The sequence below is a fragment of the Staurois parvus genome, unplaced genomic scaffold (assembly GCF_062004578.1).
Source record: "Staurois parvus isolate SC_StPar_1 unplaced genomic scaffold, SC_StPar_1.0 ptg001895l, whole genome shotgun sequence".
Taxonomy (NCBI): Eukaryota; Metazoa; Chordata; class Amphibia; order Anura; family Ranidae; genus Staurois; species Staurois parvus.
Window position 1 is genome coordinate 1 of NW_028319691.1, and position 19,922 is coordinate 19,922.

General features: G+C 45.3%; 1 protein-coding gene and 1 pseudogene across 1 annotated transcript; one reads left to right on the plus strand and one right to left on the minus strand.

The window, feature by feature from the left end:
• The first annotated feature begins 4,369 nt into the window (after nt 1-4,369).
• Nucleotides 4,370-5,247, plus strand: LOC149433862 (vomeronasal type-2 receptor 26-like; annotated as a pseudogene).
• A 12,573-nt stretch (nt 5,248-17,820) lies between these two features.
• LOC149433863 (zinc finger BED domain-containing protein 5-like) lies at nt 17,821-19,701 on the minus strand. Its single transcript, XM_089664350.1, has one exon. It carries the CDS (start codon nt 19,699-19,701, stop codon nt 17,821-17,823), a length of 1,881 nt encoding a protein of 626 aa, XP_089520476.1.
• Nucleotides 19,702-19,922: the final 221 nt, after the last annotated feature.

A 19,922-nucleotide genomic window follows, 5' to 3' on the forward strand; every position in this document is an offset into this window, starting at 1 on the left:
CTCATCATCAAGTAGGGTCTCCGCCTCACTACTAGCCCCATCGGCTGCGTCTGGGTCAGGAGACAGACCTGTCTCTAGACCGGCTACCGAGCCACTCTCCTCGCCACTACTTCTTCGCCTGGCTGCTGAAAAGGCGGATGTCTCCCCCCGTTCCTGACCGCCCTCTGTTAGCTCTTCCTCACTGTACAGTGGGGCTGAGCCCACAGCATGCGATACTTCGCTTGGTGAGGGAACAGCAAAGGACAGGGGCAGGTAGAGGACACGTGATTTCAGTGGGCTTGCTCCCGGGCCATGCCAACTAACGGTTGTGTCTGACGTACCCACCGACCGTTGGCTGTAGGTGTCAGAGGTGACCTGGGAAGAGGAAGACGACCGAGCCAACCAATCAATGACGGCAGGGTTGTCGGTGGAGACACGACCGCTGGATGACACCGGGAGCACTGGCCTCTGGCTGCGAATAGTGCTGCCTCGACCCCTTCCTCTGCTGCCACGTCTGCTCGCTCCTAAAACATTGCCTCCTCTGCCACTCCTCTGCATGTTGTCTGACATACTCCTTAATTCAACGATTATGTGTCCCTCAGTAACAATTCTGTGTCCCTGAGTAACAATTCTGTGTCTGTCCGAGTAACAATTCTGTGGCCCTAAGTAACAGTTTCTGTGGCCCTCAGTAACAATTCTGTGTCCCTGAGTAACAATTCTGTGGCCCTAAGTAACGGTTCTGTAGCCCTCAGTAACAATTCTGTGTCCCTGATTAACGTTTATGTGGCCCTAAGTAACGGTTCTGTGGCCCTCAGTAACAATTCTGTGTCCCTGAGTAACAATTCTGTGTCTGTGCGAGTAACAATTCTGTGGCCCTAAGTAATGGTTCTGTGGCCCTCAGTAACAGTTCTGTGTCCCTGAGTAACAATTCTGTGTCTGTGCGAGTAACAATTCTGTGGCCCTAAGTAACAGTTCTGTGGCCCTCAGTAACAGTTCTGTGTCCCTGAGTAACAATTCTGTGTCTGTGCGAGTAACAATTCTGTGGCCCTAAGTAACAGTTCTGTGGCCCTCAGTAACAGTTCTGTGTCCCTGAGTAACAATTCTGTGTCTGTGCGAGTAACAATTCTGTGGCCCTAAGTAACAGTTCTGTGGCCCTCACTAACAATTCTGTGTCCCTGAGTAACAATTCTGTGGCCCTAAGTAACGGTTCTGTGGCCCTCAGTAACAATTCTGTGTCCCTGTGTAACAATTCTGTGTCTGTGCGAGTAACAATTCTGTGGCCCTAAGTAACAGTTCTGTGGCCCTCAGTAACAATTCTGTGTCCATGAGTAACAATTCTGTGTCTGGCGAGTAACAATTCTGTGGCCCTAAGTAACAGTTCTGTGGCCCTCAGTAACAATTCTGTGTCCCTGTGTAACAATTCTGTGTCTGTGCGAGTAACAATTCTGTGGCCCTAAGTAACAGTTCTGTGGCCCTCAGTAACAATTCTGTGTCCCTGAGTAACAATTCTGTGTCTGTGCGAGTAACAATTCTGTGGCCCTAAGTAACAGTTCTGTGGCCCTCAGTAACAATTCTGTGTCCCTGAGTAACAATTCTGTGTCTGTGCAAGTAACAATTCTGTGGCCCTAAGTAACAGTTCTGTGGCCCCTCAGTAACATTCTGTGTCCCTGATTAACGTTTCTGTGGCCCTAAGTAACGGTTCTGTGGCCCTCAGTAACAATTCTGTGTCCCTGATTAACGTTTATGTGGCCCTAAGTAACGGTTCTGTGGCCCTCAGTAACAATTCTGTGTCCTCAAGAACAATTCTGTGTCTGTCCTGAGTACAATTCTGTGGCCCTAAGTAACGGTTCTGTGGCCCTCAGTAACAATTCTGTGTCCCTGATTAACGTTTCTGTGGCCCCAAGGTAACGGTTCTGTGGCCCTCAGTAACAATTCTGTGTCCCTGATTAACGTTTATGTGCCCTAAGTAACGGTTCTGTGGCCCTTAGTAACAATTCTGTGTCCCTGAGTAACAATTCTGTGTCTGTGCGAGTAACAATTCTGTGGCCCTAAGTAACAGTTCTGTGGCCCTCAGTAACAGTTCTGTGTCCCTGAGTAACAATTCTGTGTCTGTGCGAGTAACAATTCTGTGGCCCTAAGTAACAGTTCTGTGGCCCTCAGTAACAATTCTGTGTCCCTGAGTAACAATTCTGTGGCCCTAAGTAACGGTTCTGTGCCTCAGTAACAATTCTGTGTCCCTGTGTAACAATTCTGTGTCTGTGCGAGTAACAATTCTGTGGCCCTAAGTAACGGTTCTGTGGCCCTCAGTAACAATTCTGTGTCCCTGTGTAACAATTCTGTGTCTGTGCGAGTAACAATTCTGTGGCCCTAAGTAACAGTTCTGTGGCCCTCAGTAACAGTTCTGTTCCTGAGTAACAATTCTGTGGCCCTAAGTAACGGTTCTGTGGCCCTCAGTAACAATTCTGTGTCCCTGTGTAACAATTCTGTGTCTGTGCGAGTAACAATTCTGTGGCCCTAAGTAACGGTTCTGTGGCCCTCAGTAACAATTCTGTGTCCCTGTGTAACAATTCTGTGTCTGTGCGAGTAACAATTCTGTGGCCCTAAGAAACAGTTCTGTGGCCCTCAGTAACAATTCTGTGTCCCTGAGTAACAATTCTGTGTCTGTGCGAGTAACAATTCTGTGGCCCTAAGTAACATTTCTGTGGCCCTCAGTAACAATTCTGTGTCCCTGAGTAACAATTCTGTGTCTGTGCGAGTAACAATTCTGTGGCCCTAAGTAACAGTTCTGTGGCCCTCAGTAACAGTTCTGTGTCCCTGAGTAACAATTCTGTGTCTGTGCAAGTAACAATTCTTTGGCCCTAAGTAAGAGTCTGTGGCCCTCAGTAACAATTCTGTGTCCCTGAGTAACAATTATGTGGCCCTAAGTAACGGTTCTGTGGCCCTCAGTAACAATTCTGTGTCCCTGTGTAACAATTCTGTGTCTGTGCGAGTAACAATTCTGTGGCCCTAAGTAACAGTTCTGTGGCCCTCAGTAACAATTCTGTGTCCCTGAGTAACAATTCTGTGTCTGTGCGAGTAACAATTCCTGTGGCCCTAAGTAACAGTTCTGTGGCCCTCAGTAACAATTCTGTGTCCCTGAGTAACAATTCTGTGTCTGTGCGAGTAACAATTCTGTGGCCCTAAGTAACAGTTCTGTGGCCCTCAGTAACAATTCTGTCTGTCCCTGAGTAACAATTCTGTGGCCCTAACTAAAGTTTCTGTGGCCCTAAGTAACAGTTCTGTGGCCCTCAGTAACAATTCTGTGTCTGTCCCTGAGTAACAATTCTGTGGCCCTAACTAAAGTTCTGTGGCCCTAAGTAACAATTCTCTGGCACTCAGTAACAATTCTGTCTATCCCTGAGTAACAATTCTGTGGCCCTAATAACGTTTCTGTGGCCCTCAGTAACAATTCTGTCTGTCCCTGAGTAAGAATTCTGTGGCCCTAACTAGCGTTTCTTTGTCCCTAAGTAACGATTCTGTGGCCCTCATTAACAAGTCTGTGTCCCTGAGTAATGGTTCTCTGTCCCTAAGTAACGTTTCTCTGTCCCCAAGTAACGTTTTCTGTGGCCCTAACTCTGTCCCTAATACAGAGTGGTCTGCCTCTGTTCAATGACTGCAGGCAAATGAAGAATTCCAAAATGGCCGCTATTTATAGCTCGACCATTACACAGTGCTGGCTGGCTGGCTGCTGATTGGCTGATGCGATCACATGTCATTAAGGAATGCATTATGGGTCAGCGCGCCTTGTCTGCGCGCCTTCCCAGACATCCCCGCTCCGTCGCCGCACATGTCCGCCGCCATTTCGGAAAAATTTTGATTCGCGCGTCCGAAGTAGGCTATTTTTCGGATTCGGCGTGAATCGAAATTTTTCCGATATTCGACTCGAATTCCACTTTGCCTACTTCGATTCGCTCATCTCTAGTAAGGACGTTATTCCCCGGCACAGCTTGGTGTCATCTGCAAAGACTGAAATGGAATCAGTACCTGAAGATGTTATACTGGCCCATCACTGATCATGCTTGATCTTAATAAGCATCTAAACCAAACAAAAGAGAAAGTGCGCCTCAGCCGAGTGCATTATTCCTGTGGGTTTATTGGTTGAATAAAGATCTCTGATGAAGAGGGGTACTCTCGAAATGCGGAAAGATGTTTTGGTTTTTGGACAGCGCATCTTCTGGCGTTGGGTCCACTTGGGTCTTCACATCCTCAGTGCCACAAGTGTTGATTTTATGCGCTATATATTACTTGTGTTTGTCAGTATGCTTTTAGCTTTTTATAAAACCAATAATAATGCCCTGACCCCGATGCTCATTGTGTTTGTATTGTTCTTCCTGCAGACAGTGAAAACTGCATGAAATGTCCTGATGATGAATGGCCAAATGAGAAGAAGGATCGGTGTGTTCCAAGAGTGGTGGAATTTCTCTCCTACACTGGTGACACCATTGTTGCAGTATTTTCAGCTGTCTCCATCCTCTGTTGCCTTCTGACTGGTTTAATATTGGGGATATTTATATATTACCGGGACACCCCCATTGTTAAAGCCAATAACCGGAACCTGAGCTATCTTCTCCTGGTCTCCATCATGCTGAGCTTCCTCTGTGTCTTCTTGTTCCTCGGCCATCCAGTAGATGTGACCTGCATGCTGCGTGTCACCTCTTTTGGTGTCATCTTCTCAGTTGCCGTCTCTTCTCTACTTGCCAAAAGTATCATGGTGTGTATTGCCTTTAAGGCCACCAAACCTGGGAGTCCCTGGAGGAAATGGATGGGAACCAAACTGCCCAATTGTATCATTTGTGTCTTCTCACTGGTCCAAGTCATAATCTGTGTCACTTGGTTGTCTATTTCTCCCCCCTTCCAGGATAGAGACACTCACTCTTATCAGGGGAAGATCATCATTCAGTGTAATGAGGGTTCAGTTATCGCTTCTACTCTGTCCTGGGATATATGGGGCTTCTGGCAGCTGTGAGCTTCATTATCGCTTTTATGGCCAGGACATTACCGGACAGTTTTAATGAGGCCAAGTACATCACCTTCAGCATGCTGGTGTACTGCAGTGTCTGGATTGCCATGATCCCGGCCTATCTGAGCACCAGAGGGAAATACATGGTGGCTGTGGAGGTATTCGCCATACTGACCTCCAGTGCAGGATTATTAGGATGTATATTTTTACCAAAATGTTACATAATTCTGCTCAGACCTGACCTGAATACAAAGACAGTTATCCGCTGATATGTATGGAGCAACACTGGGCTACCTGTAGTTATGGCATTATCTCTATTATTGGTGATTTTAGTATTTTAGTAGTGAATTTAGAAGGAACATTGTTATATATAAATCTTCAATGAAGAAAAATCACAGCGGCCGGGGGGGGGGGGGGGGGGGGGGGGGCAAAGTATCGAAAACACCCTAAAGTGTCAGATACCAGAACCACCCATCACTCTTCCAGAGAAGGAAGACTTCACTAACCACCTTCCCGGAACATAAATATTAAACATGTTCTTTTATATGCTGACTGTGATGTCATTGTTTCAGCATCACGATCACATTAATTATATTGTATGTAGATGTATCCGGCTATATTAATAAATACATTTTGTTGGCATTTTCAAAAATCCTTTTTAATGTTAGATAAAGTTGATGAGATCCCGTTCCCAGTTCAGACTTTAAGTTATAAGCTGATAATAATTTCAGGATGTTTTCTTTTATCGGGTCTAATACAAAATCCTTCTCTTTGTATAAATGTCTCTGAAAACTTCGGCCACAAGGGAGGATTGGGCTTCCCCATACAATGCTGCAGAGACAACACTCCTACCCCAGACCTCCCCAGATCCTCATAGGAAAACTTCTAAAGCCGAAAACCGATTCCAGGAGCTCATCGATCAATCAGAGGTTTGATTCTGAAGAAGACATCAAACATCAGAATTACAACAACCAAGGAGCTTCATGTATTTGCATCAGATGTTCTCATTCATAAAGACCCCATAAGAGGGATGTCTGCATCTCCAAGATCTTCTATTCAGACATGTCACAGAAAAACTTAAAAAGATTAAGAAGTAGCCCCCCCTAACACTCCCCCTCCCCCCGGGTCCCTTCCTATAAGTATTCAAATCATATGCACTAAAAACAATGCTGCATAAAAATAATTAACAAAATAAATAACCCCCCCAAATATTAGCTATTATTAAGTAACATCCCTCAAATAAATATAATCACTCTTAAACAAAACATAATAAATGTGCCAAAAAAAAGTGCCAAACAATGTATGATGAATACGTAGATCTCCAAGGATTTAACATACAAAAACTCATCCCACAATAAAAATGTATGAATAAAGAATGTGCAAAATGATGAAAGTCCCCCACAATGCCAAGTGCACTAAATCCCCCTCCTCAGTGACATGGAAGGCGCTCCCTACTTTAAGTTCTTCAAACAATCTCTTCACAACCCCCCCCCCCCCAATCCGTCATCCACTCACCTTATACAGTGAGGAACATAAGTATTTGAACACCCTGCAATTTTGCAAGTTCTCCCACTTCTCCATCATGGAGGGTCTGACATTCACATTGTAGGTGCATTCCCACTCTGAGGACAGAATTCAGGAGATCACATTGTATGATTTGTAAAGAATGTATTTGTCTCGCACGGCTGAACAGAAGTATTTGAACACCTGAGAAACAGCAAGAATTCTGGCTCTCAAAGACCTGTTACTGCACCTTTAAAAAGTCCACCTCTACTCCACTCATTAATCTAACTTAGTAGCACCTGTCTGAGCTCTTTAAAGACACCTGTCCACCCCACAGTCAGTCAGACGCCAACTACTACCATGGGCAAGACCAAAGAGCTATCAAAAAGACACCAGAGACAAAATTGTGGACCTCCACAAGGCTGGAAAGGGCTACGGGGCAATTGCCAAGCAGCTTGGTGAAAATAGATCAACTGTTGGAGCAATTGTTAGAAAATGGAAGAGGCTAAAGACAACTGTCAGTCTCCCTCAGACTGGGGCTCCATGCAAGATGTCACCTCGTGGGGGATCACTGATGATAAGAAAGGTGAGGAATCAGCCCAGAACTACAAGGGAGGAGCTGGTCAGTTACATGAAGAGAGCTGGGACCCCAGTTTCAAAGGTCACTGTCGGTAGAACACTCCGCCGTCATGGTTTCCAATCATGCATTGCACGGAAGGTTCCCCTGCTCAAGTCATCACATGTCCAGGCCCGTCTGAAGGTTGCCAATGACCATCTGGATGATCCAGAGGAGGCATGGGAGAAAGTCATGTGGTCAGATGAGACCAAAGTAGAACTTTTTGGTCTAAACTTTACTCGTCGTGTTTAGAGGAAAAAGAAGGATGAGTTGCATCCCAAGAACACCATCCCTACTGTGAAGCATGGGGGTGGTAACATCATGCTTTGGGGGTGCTTTTCTGCGAAGGGGACAGGACGACTGCACTGTATTAAGGAGAGGATGAATGGGGCCATTTATTGTGAGATTTTCAGCAACAACCTCCTTCCCTCAGTCAGAGCATTGAAGATGGGTCGTGGCTGGGTCTTCCAACATGACAACGACCCGAAGCACACAGCCAGGAGAACCAAGGAGTGGCTCCGTAAGAAGCATATCAGGGTTCTGGAGTGGCCTAGCCAGTCTCCAGACCTAAATCCAATAGAACATCTTTGGAGGGAGCTGAAACTCCATGTTGCTCAGCGACAACCCGGAAACCTGACAGATCTAGAGGAGATCTGTGTGGAGGAGTCGGCCAAAATCCCTGTTGCAGTGCAAACCTGGCCAAGGACTACAGGGAACGTCTGACCTCTGTAATTGCAGACAAAGGCTTCTGTACCAAATATTAACACGGATCTTCTCAGGGGTTCAAATACTTCTGTTCAGAAGTGCGAGACAAATACATTCTTTACAAATCATACAATGTGATTTCCTGAATTCTGTCCTCAGAGTGGGAATCCCCTGCAATGTGAATGTCAGACCCTCTGTCACGGACTGCCAGTGCCTCTCCCATCCCCCGCCATATCCCTCCACCCCTCCCTTCCCCCTTGTACATTAGAAGGTCTGTGGGCTTCCATGGACAGGGCTGGGCCAGCCGTTGCCGAGGCAACCTAGCCGCGTCCCACATGATCTTCAAGAGACCCACACAGGAAGCAGCCCTTCCCTTTTGTTCCTGCCCATGCTGCTGGAATCATCTTGCTCCCAGAAAGATGCTGAGAGGCTCGGGTGAGGGGGACTGAACCTCCCCAGCCATCCCCCCTGCACACTCTGCAGACCCCCAAAAGGTCAGGACTGTAGCCCTCTACAATACCCCAGGGTTGGGAGTCTCCACAGCTCTGCATGAGCCTTCTCCTCAAAGGTCAGACCCCACAGCTGAGACCCTTCCAGTCTGTAAGCCTGTCTACTGAGCACCCTTGCACCCTGTCTGCTGCTGAGTGCCCTGGGAGCTGCTGCTGAGGGAGCCTGCACACTGTCCGTGGCTGCGTGTCCCTGGATGCTGTCTGCTGCTGAGTGTCCTGGAAGCTGCGGCTGAGGGAACCTGCACACTGTCCATGGCTGCGTGTCCCTGGAGGCTGTCTGCTGCTGAGTGCCCTGGGAGCTGCTGCTGTCTGCTGATCACTGGTTGTCCCTGGAACACTGACCGCTGGTCGTCCCTGTCTGGAGCCGCCTGCCTCTGAGGGTCTGCAAGCTGCTTACCATGAGTGTCCTGAACTGTCCCCGCTGTGTGCACCGACCACTCGTGTCCTGAACTGTCCCTGTTGTGCGCACTGGCCACCTGTGTCCTGAACTGTCCCCGCTGTGTGCACCGACCACCAGTGTTCTGAACTGTCCCCGCTGTGTGCACTGACCACCCGTGTTCTGAACTGTCCCTGCTGTGTGCACCGACCACCTGTGTTCTGAACTGTCCCCGCTGTGTGCACCGACCACTCATGTCCTGAACTGCCCCTGTTGTGCGCACTGACCACCTGTGTCCTGAACTGTTCCTGTTGTGTGCACTGACCACCTGTGTTCTGAACTGTCCCCGCTGTGTGCACCGACCACCCGTGTCCTGAACTGTGCCTGCTGTGTGCACCGACCACTCGTGTCCTGAACTGTCCCCGCTGTGTGCACCGACCACCCGTGTTCCGAACTGCCCCGCTGTGTGTGCACTGACCACCTGTGTCCTCATGGCATGCCCGGAGTATAGCTACCTGTGGTGCCCCTGAGTGCTTGAGCAATCGCTACCCGTTGAGTCCCCGTGCACCCAATGACCCTAGAAAGCTGGGTGGGAGCTGTGCTGTGGCCAGTCTCTGCAGCTTGAGTCCAGTGGTAGGTTGCCGCCTGTTGCCCGAAGCCCCTGCCCAGTGGTAGATTGCCGCCTGTTGTCCGAGGCCCCTGCCCAGTGGTAGGTTGCCGCCTGTTGTCTGAGGCCCCTGCCCAGTGGTAGGTTGCCACCTGTTGCCCGAGGCCCTGCCCAGTGGTAGGTTGCCGCCTGTTGCCCGAAGCCCCTGCCCAGGGGTAGATTGCTGCCTGTTGCCCGAGGCCCCTGCCCAGTGGTAGGTTGCCGCCTGTTGTCCGAGGCCCCTGCCCAGTGGTAGGTTGCCGCCTGTTGTCCGAGGCCCTGCCCAGTGGTAGGTTGCCGCCTGTTGCCCGAAGCCCCTGCCCAGGGGTAGATTGCCGCCTGTTGTCCGAGGCCCCTGCCCAGTGGTAGGTTGCCGCCTGTTGTCCGAGGCCCCTGCCCAGTGGTAGGTTGCCGCCTGTTGTCCGAGGCCCCTGCCCAGTGGTAGGTTGCTGCCTGTTGCCTGAGACCCCTGCCCAGTGGTAGATTGCCGCCTGTTGCCCGAGTCTTCAATCCGCTGTCCAGTCACAGAGGGAGCTCGCTGAGGCCCCAAGCCTAGGGGGGAGATTGCCTGTCTGTCGCTGAAGACCCCCCGTGCCTGGAATCATCCCTGGTCTGCGCACACATCACCCTCCCTGCCATTTCCCTATTGAGTGTCTGTCAATTTGTTGCTTCAATTAAAGTTTTGTGTGTTCCCCATCTTCCCGTGTGCTCTGTCCTGCCTACGCTTCTGTTACACCCTCCATGATGGAGAAGTGGGAGAACTTGCAAAATCGCAGGCTGTTCAAATACTTCTGTTCCTCACTGTATATATATATATGATTTTGTACTAGCAGGTAGGGGGTGCCATTGGTGGCTTCAGCTGTCGATCACCGGGTCCCAGGTGGAGATTGCACGGTGGTTGCCGAGTATCACTGACGGGGGGAGGGGTCTATATGCAAACAATACAGATCTCTCCCGTCAGCTCCAGCATACTGCTTTGTATGGCTCTGCATAGTACAGCCATAAAATGCAGCGTGCTTACACAGTAAAACACACACGGCACACAGTTAACCCTTTGATCTCCCCAGATGTTAACCCCTTCCTGCCCCCAGTGCCATTAGAACAGTGTCAGTGCTTTTAATTAGCACTGATCACTGTAATGGTGTCAGTGACAGTTAGTCAGTCCCCCCCCCCCCCCAGTGTCAGAATACCTGCTGCAGTCCCGCTATAAGTTGCTGATTGCCACCATTACTAGTGTAAAAATAAAAAAATTCCAGTATACCGTATATACAAATTGCTGTATATATACTGGAATTTACATTTTTTTAAAAGTAATGGCGGCGATCAGCAACTTATAGCGGGACTGCGGAGGCATTCTGACACTGGGGGGGAGGGGGGTCACTATAACTTTCACGTAAACCAATTAATTTACACGTATTGGGATTTTTTTTTTTAGCAAAGACACGGAGCAGAATACATTTTGGCTGAAATTTATGAAGAAATGTGATTTTTAAATTTTTTAAAAAAATTTTAATAGCATAAAAAATATAGGTTTTTTTTCTCAAAAGTTTTAGGGTCTCTTTGTTTATAGCGCAAAAAATTAAAACAAACCGCACAGGTGATCAAATACCATGGAAAAAAAGCTCTATTTGAGGGGGAAAAAGAACGTAAATTTCATGGGGGTGCAGCGTTGCATGACCGAGCAATTGTCAGTTAAAGTTTAGCAGCGCCATAACGCAAACAAATGGCCTGGTCAGGAAGGGGGAGGGGGAATCCTTTGGAGGGGGCGGGGTTAATCAAAGCCATCAGGGTGTGTCCTAGATGACATCATTGACCAAATATGCTCATGTTCCTTTAATGACATTTAGTGAAGGGATTGGGAGCTTTTATTTGTAACAAGCAGTGATTGGGAATGGGCGTGGCAATGGCGTGTTTCCTTTTATTCCCAGCATGTTGGGGGTGTAAAAACAGGGAGTGCAGCGCTTACAGGAGATGAATAAACTTTAGTATAATGGAATATGTGACCTGTAACAGTCCATCCATATCATCACGTTACAAGTCACAGTGGGGCAAAAAAGTATTTAGTCCCCACCAATTGTACAAGTTCTCCCACTTACAGAGATGAGAGAGGCCTGTAATTGGCATCATAGGGAGACCTCAATTATGAGAGACAAAATGAGAAAACAAATCCAGACAATCTCATTGGCTGATCTGGAAAGAATTGATTTGCAAATTATGGTGGAAAATAAGTATTTGGTGTATATGAAAAGTTCATGTCAATCCTTTGTTATATATCCTTTGTTGGCAATGACAGAGGTCAGACGTTTCTTGGAAGTCTTCACAAGGTTGGCACACACTGTTGCTGGTATGTTGGCCCATCCTCCATGCAGAACTCCTCCCCCATGCAGATCTCCTCTAGAGCAGTGATGTTTTGGGGCTGTCGCTGGGCAACACAGACTTTCAACTCCCTCCAAAGGTTTTCTATGAGGTTGAGATCTGGAGACTGGCTAGGCCACTCCAGGACCTTGAAATGCTTCTTACGAAGCCACTCCTTCATTGCCCGGGCGGTATGTTTGGGATCATTGTCATGTTGGAAAACCCAGCCACGTTTCATCTTCAATGCCCTTGCTGATGGAAGGAGGTTTGCACTCAATCTCACGATACATGGCCCCATTCATTCTGTCCTGTATATGGATCAGTCATCCTGGTCCCTTTGCGGAGAAACAGCCCCAAGACATGATGTTGCCACCCCCATGCTTCACAGTAGGTATGGTGTTCTTTGGATGCAACTCAGCATTCTCTATCCTCCAAACACGACGAGTTGTGTTTCTACCAAACAGTTCTATTTTGGTTTCATCTGACCATATGACATTCTCCCAATCCTCTTCTGGATCATCCAAATGCTCTCTAGCAAACCTCAGACGGGCCCCGGGCATGTACTGGCTTAAGCAGGGGGACACGTCTGGCACTGCAGGATCTGAGTCCCTGGTGGCGTAGTGTGTTACTGATGGTAGCCTTTGTTACGTTGGTCCCAGCTCTCTGCAGGTCATTCACTAGGTCCCCCCGTGTGGTCCTGGGATTTTTGCTCACCGTTCTTGTGATCATTTTGACCCCATGGGGTGAGATCTTGCGTGGAGCCCCAGATGGAGGGAGATTATCAGTGGTCTTGTATGTCTTCCATTTTCTAATTATTGCTCCCACAGTTGATTTGTTCACACCAAGCTGCTTGCCTATTGCAGATTCAGTCTTCCCAGCCTGGTGCAGGTCTACAATTTTGTTTCTGGTGTCCTTCGACAGGTGTTTGGTCTTCACCATAGTGGAGTTTGGAGTGTGACTGTTTGAGGTTGTGGACAGGTGTCTTTTATACTGATAACAAGTTCAAAGAGATGCCATTGATACAGGTAATGAGTGCAGGACAGAGGAGCCTCTTAAAGAAGAAGGTACAGGTCTGTGAGAGCCAGAAATCTTGCTTGTTTGTAGGTGACCAAATACTTATTTTCCACCATAATTTGCAAATCAATTCTTTCCAGATCAGCCAATGTGATTGTCTGGATTTGTTTTCTCATTTTGTCTCTCATAGTTGAGGTCTCCCTATGATGCCAATTACAGGCCTCTCTCATCTTTGTAAGTGGGAGAACTTGCACCATTGGTGGTGACTAAATACTTTTTTGCCCCACTGTAATTAGTCCACCATAAATGAATCATCATTGTGAACAGGATTGAATCTTCTGTTGTAGAGGTATGAATAGATTACCTACTCACCAGAAGCCAAATAAAATGGCGCATATAGTGATCACACACGTCCCGGGGTCTCGGATGGAAACAGCCTGGTACCAGGATCCTCTGATGGTCCCTCAATGGTGTATACGCAGGATGTAGGTCTGGTCATAAGGTGCTAAATCCACTGGTCTGAGAGTAGTGCCTGAAATACTGGTGCTGAGGTATGGATGCTCCGTGCCGAGTATAGAAAATCAAAGTGCTCATAGTGTAGTATTTACAATAAGTACATTTATTATAGAGTAAAACAGTGACATACACTAGCAACTGAGGAGGTGGTAGAAAACCACTGTTAGTAATCAATCAGAAGCACCCAGAAAAACACTGACCAGTATACATCAAGTATGGGCCGCCGGACCTCCTGATCCAGCGGCGTGACGTCACGGCTTGCAAGGGCTCCTCCTAGACGCGTTTCGTGTAAACACACGTCTGCAGTAGGGGTGATGCCATGCAAGCCGGACGTCATGTCAGTCATATTTATAGGCATAGAGTCATTTCATTTGCGCCAGTGCCATTTTGGCGAAGATCGGCGTACTGCGCATGCGCGACCGCCATTTTCCTGACGTTTTTTGTAGGCTAAAATGGCCACCATATGTCTCACCGCGCATGCGCTGGTGTTCCGGCCGCCATTTTGTTGGTTGGGAGACCACTATACTATCGCACTTTTCTTGAAGGAGACAGTGAGGACAGTTCCGTGTCCTATACCCATGCAGAATCCAATATCTGTTTTTTTGGGCAAGATACTCAACCATGGGTTGTAATCCTGCGTGTTACTCCCCCGCATATTCGAGTAAATAAATTACGTATGCGCATATTAATGTGCCCGAGCGGGGAATGCGGCCGCCATTTTGCCGGAGTACAATGTTCATTATAAATATTGACTATATATATTGTGCACTGATATTTGTTACAAAACAGTAAGTTAACAAGAAAAAAAGTGCATAATTAACATATGACAAGTATAAAACGTAATAAAAATGAGTAAAAACATACATATAAAAGTGATGTTCATATAACATAAATAGATCAAATTCAGCAATAAATGAAATAAAATACGTGCGTCTATTAAATAGCCCCGGGGTGATAAGATTCAGTATCTAGGACAACCATGTTGTGGGGTTAATAGAAGAAAGAATGTATGCTCAGATTTAGAAAATATCCGATAAATAAAACGAAAGCTCTGAGGTTGAGTGACAGGCTACACACATAAGATCAGCTATTGTCCATGAAGCAGTTTAAATCTACCTCTACGTTCAGGCCAAACGGGGTCAAGGATTTCATTTCAAAAATCCATTTGGTTTCCGAACGTGAAACCTGTCTACTCCTATTAGTGCCCCGCCAATGGTATTGCACAACATCAATCCCTGTAAATTTAAGGGAAGACGGGTCTCTATGGTGAAAATCCCTGTAATGTCTTGATAGGGAGTGTTCCTTAAATCCCCTTTTAATATTGTAAACGGGATCTCTAAATCGGTCACGAAGTCTTCTGGTCGTCCTCCCTATATACTGTTTATGGCACGGGCATTCCAGAAGATACACTGCATAGCATGTAACAACCTGACAATTTTTATTTACAAACTTACTGACAGAATGTCGGGTGAAAGTGAAGGGAAAGTGACGTTCACACTTTTCGTATGTAGAGTGAAAGTTACAGTAAAGACCTTCTACTGAAGAGGAGATCTTTCCACATGTCAGGGGATGCAAGTTTCACCAGGGGAATGTTGGGTGAATGTCCATGATTCCTGATTCATTTATAGAGTGATAGTTGCTGAAAGAATATTGGGCAAATTTTGGGAGAATGTCAAAATTGTCAGATTGATTGATTATAGACCCAATCTTGTAACACTTTTTTTTTCAAACTTACAGAAATATATATATATAAACAATTTAATTCATTCAGTCTTTCATTTTTGCTTCTTTTGACTTTTCAATATACAGATAATTAGAGGACTCTCTGGTGACAATAACACCAAGTTCACCGTAATAATGAAATCACTAAATGTCTGACTTCCGTATCATTACTAATACAAGTTATTGATGAATTAATAGGCTGAGAGCTGAAATGTGGAAATGGATCTGCAGCTTTACTGGTTAATACTGATACTGTCCGTTTCATCACAAATCTCATTTTCTACCAACTTTATTTTTTAAATCTCAATGGAGTGTCCCCCGTATAATCAGATCAGAGAAAAGAATTGTATGAGCAGCTGCCAGACTGCGCTCCCCCTCCCATCATCATCCCCCTCCCTCCATCCTCACCTGGCTCTGTCTATCAGTATACAGTAGTTGTATCCATACACAGAGGACGTTGTCACCTGGAGACATAATTACAGAGGGGGACACATTCATAGAAAGACAGATCACAGCTGCTGAACCTCCTCACACCCCTCCCTGCAGAGACGCCCCTACCAGCTAAGTGATGATTATTGATTACAGTGATGGCAATGTGATGGTTTTTATAGCTGTATTGGCTTATACCTGATACAATGATTTTATTATAGTATCATCTGTACCTTCCCGGGGGACACCGACACCCAACACACAGCACATGAGAGACACAAGAAAAGTATCTCAACCAACAGAAAAGTTTTATATAATTCATGACATACAGTATATGACAAATGATTCAGTAAAAGTTCATTTTAAGAGATAGATAGATAGATAGATAGATAGATAGATAGATAGATAATAGATAGATAGATAGATAGATAGATAGATAGATAGATAGATAGATAATAGATAGATAGATAGATAGATAGATAGATAGATAGATAATAGATAGATAGATAGATAGATAGATAGATAGATAATAGATAGATAGATAGATAGATAGATAGATAATATATAGATAGATAGATAGATAGATAGATAGATAGATAGATAGATAAATAGATAGATAGATAGATAGATAGATAGATAATAGATAGATAGATAATAGATAGATAGATAGATAGATAGATAGATAGATAGATAGATAGATAGATAGATAGATAATAGATAGATAGATAGATAGATAGATAATAGATAGATAGATAATAGATAGATAGATAGATAGATAGATAGATAGATAGATAGATAGATAGATAGATAATAGATAGATAATAGATAGATAGATAGATAGATAGATAGATAGATAGATAGATAGATAGATAGATAATAGATAGATAGATAGATAGATAATAGATAGATAGATAATAGATAGATAGATAGATAGATAGATAGATAGATAGATAGATAATAGATAGATAGATAGATAGATAGATAGATAATAGATAGATAGATAGATAGATAGATAGATAGATAGATAGATAGATAGATAGATAATAGATAGATAGATAGATAATAGATAATAGATAGATAGATAATAGATAGATAGATAGATAGATAGATAGATAGATAATAGATAGATAGATAGATAGATAGATAGATAGATAGATAGATAGATAATAGATAGATAATAGATAGATAGATAGATAATAGATAGATAGATAGATAGATAGATAGATAGATAGATAGATAATAGATAGATAGATAGATAATCACAATCATTTGACAATCAAATATATTATTTGTAAAAAAAAAAAAAATACACTGTTTAAAAAAAAATGAAAGGGAGACTTTGAAAACCTCCTGCTGGATCTCTATACTGACATGGACGGGGTGATGGGTGAGGAACATAAGGACGCCCCATCGTTTGAATTCAGTCCTCTGTAGGCTGATAATTCTCATTTCCATCAAAGACACCCCGAAAATCAAAGTGAAAAAATGATGCAGCAGGCGAGTCCATTTTGCTGAAATGTCATTGCAGCAACTCAGAAAGGTCCTCGGTAGTCTCTGTGGCCCCCACGTGCTTGTATGCATGCCTGACAACATCGGCGGAGGGTCCTAATGAGACCACGGATGGTGTCCTGGGGGATTTCCTCCCAGATCTGGATCAGGACATCACTGAGCTATTGGACAGTCTGAGGTGCAACCTGGCGGTGTCAGAAGGACTGAAACATGACATCCCAGAGGGGTTCTATTGGATTTAGGTCTGATAAGTGTGGGGGCCATTCAATGGTATCAATTTCTTCATCCTCCAGGAACTGCCTGCATACTCTGGCCACATGAGGCCGGGTATTGTTGTGCACCAGGAGGAACCCAGGACCCACTGCACCAGCGTAGGGTCTAACAATGGGTCCAAGTATTTCATCCCGATACCTAATGGCAGTCAGGGGGCCATTGTCTATCCTGTAGAGGTCTGTGTGTCCCTCCATGGATACGCCTCCCCAGACCATCACTGACCCACCACCAAAACGGTCATACTGAACCATGTTACAGGCAGCAGAACGTTCTCCACGGCTTCTCCAGACCCTTTCACGTCTGTCACATGTGCTCAGGGTGAACCTGCTCTCATCTGTGAAAAGCACAGGGTGCCAGTGGTGGACCTGCCAATTCTGGTGTTCAATGGTAAATGCCAATCAAGCTCTATGGTGCCGGGCAGTGAGCACAGGGCCCACTAGAGCAGTGTTTTTCAACCTTTTTTGTGCAAAGGCACACTTTTTTCATGAAAAAAATCACGAGGCACACCACCATTAGAAAATGTTAAAAAAAATTACCTCTGTGCCTATATTGACTATATATAAAGTAATTCTCTTGAATAGTAATCAAACACAAAGAAATTATTTTATAATTACTTTATTATGAAATAATAAAGTATTCTCATAATTGTTCATATTTCTGTTGACTTACTCAGTGCGAAACCTGGGCCTGTTTGGCTGAACACAAAGCTGATATTCTGGCAGGAATCGAAGAAAGACACACACGTAGCTCTTCGTCAACAGCTCTCAGTCTCTCTCTGTCTTTAGTTTTTATAGCAATCAGGCTTGAAAAGCTCATCTCACACAGATATGTAGTGGAAAATGGGAGCAATGTCAAAATAGCTTTGTTTGCCAGAACAGGGAACTCCTTGGCAGTATCCAACCAAAAACTGTCCAAAGGTAGATCAGCAAATCTTAGCTTGAAACTACGATTTTGTCTCAGTTCAGTTAGTTCCTCCTGCTTCTGTAAAGTCATGTCCTTTCCACCAACTGATGCTGAGCTATAAGGGTCCCTAACCCAGTCAAGGCATTCAGTGGAGACTGAAGAGAAATAAAATGACAACTTCTCCTCGAGAGTTTTTAAATGTTTAACTATTATCTCACCCAGTGCAGCAGTGTGAACACCTTGCCATTGCTTGGTGAGTGTGAACATTTCAAGATTGCCACTTTCCACGTGTTGATGCCAGAGTTGCACCTTTGAACGGAATCCATTTATTTTATCTGTACTTGTAAGCAGATTTTCATTTCGGCCTTGCATTCGTGTGTTCAGCTCATTCAGATGATGAAAAATATCTGCCAGGTATGCCAGCCTTGCACACCACTCATCACTTGCAAGCAGCTTTGCGTAATCTGACCTCTCATTTGTCAGAAACACTTTAAGTTCCTCCCGCAGCTCATACACACGAACCAAGACCTTGCCACGCGACAACCACCGGACCTCCGTATGAAACAGCAAGGTTTTATGCTTCGCTCCCATCTCCTCACACAAAGCTGCAAACATGCGACTTTTCACGGGTCGTGACTTTACAAAGTTTACCATGCGCACAACATCATCCAACACAGGAACTAGGTCTGCTGGTAAAGTCTTGGCTACGAGGGCCTCACGGTGTAAAAAACAATGCGTAACAATCACATCTGGATTTCTTTCCTTCACTCTGCTTACAAAGCCTTTGGTGCGCCCGACCATGGCTGCAGCTCCATCGGTGCAGACACTTGTGCAGTTTTCCCACTTAAGTCCTCCTTGTTCAAGGTATTCTGATGTGACCCTAAAAATTTCTTCTCCTGTTGTTTTTTCTGGCAATGCCTTGCAAAAAAAGAAGTTTTCTCTAATTGCATCACCATCCACAAAACGCACATTGGCCAAGAGTTGAGCATGTCCACTGATATCAGTAGACTCGTCAAGTTGCAATGCAAATTTCTCACTGATACGGATCTTTTCCAAAACCACACTTTCTATGTCTGCAGACATGTCATTAATACGTCTGGAAATTGTGTTGTCTGAGAGAGGGACTTTGTCTATTTCCTTAGCTGCTTCAGGTCCGAGCATCTCCTCTACAATAGCTTTGCAGGCGGGAAGTATTAATGTCTCTGCCACAGTGTGCCACTTTTTTGACTTGGCTATAAGTTCAGCAACTTGATAGCTAGCTTTAAGAGCTCTTTCATTTACCTTTGTGGTTTTTCTCATGAAAGTTGCCTGTTTCTCCGTGTTTTCACGCAGGTGAACAAAAAAGTCCGCATTCTTGTTTTGAAGCGAAGGGTGTTTCGTTTGGAGATGGCGTTTAAGTTTACTTGGGACCATAGCACTATTAGATAGCTTTTCACCACACACCACACACAGTGGAGTTGGTTTCTTTGCATCTCCGGTGAAAGTAAATCCAAATGAAATATAGCTTTCGCTATATTGCCTTGTGCCAAAGAATTTCCTTGAGCTAACCATCTTTGCTTTCTTTTGATCCCCACTCATACTTGGGCTCTTATCTGGCTCCGAATTTTGTTCAGAGTCCAGTTCTTTCCTTTTCAAAAATTTGTCCATCACTGCAGTATCTGTTCCTGTCTCACTGTCACTCAGTACTTACTGCGCTTGTCTCCTCCAGATAGCCGCTGTCCGTCACACTCAGCACTCCATCCAGATCCATCAGTCAGTGCTCTTCTTCTCCTGTCTCCTCCAGATCCATCACTCAGCGCTCTTCTGTGCTGCGTCCGCGATAATCCTCCAGAGTCCAGATCCTTCGGTGCTCTTCTGCGCATCGGCGA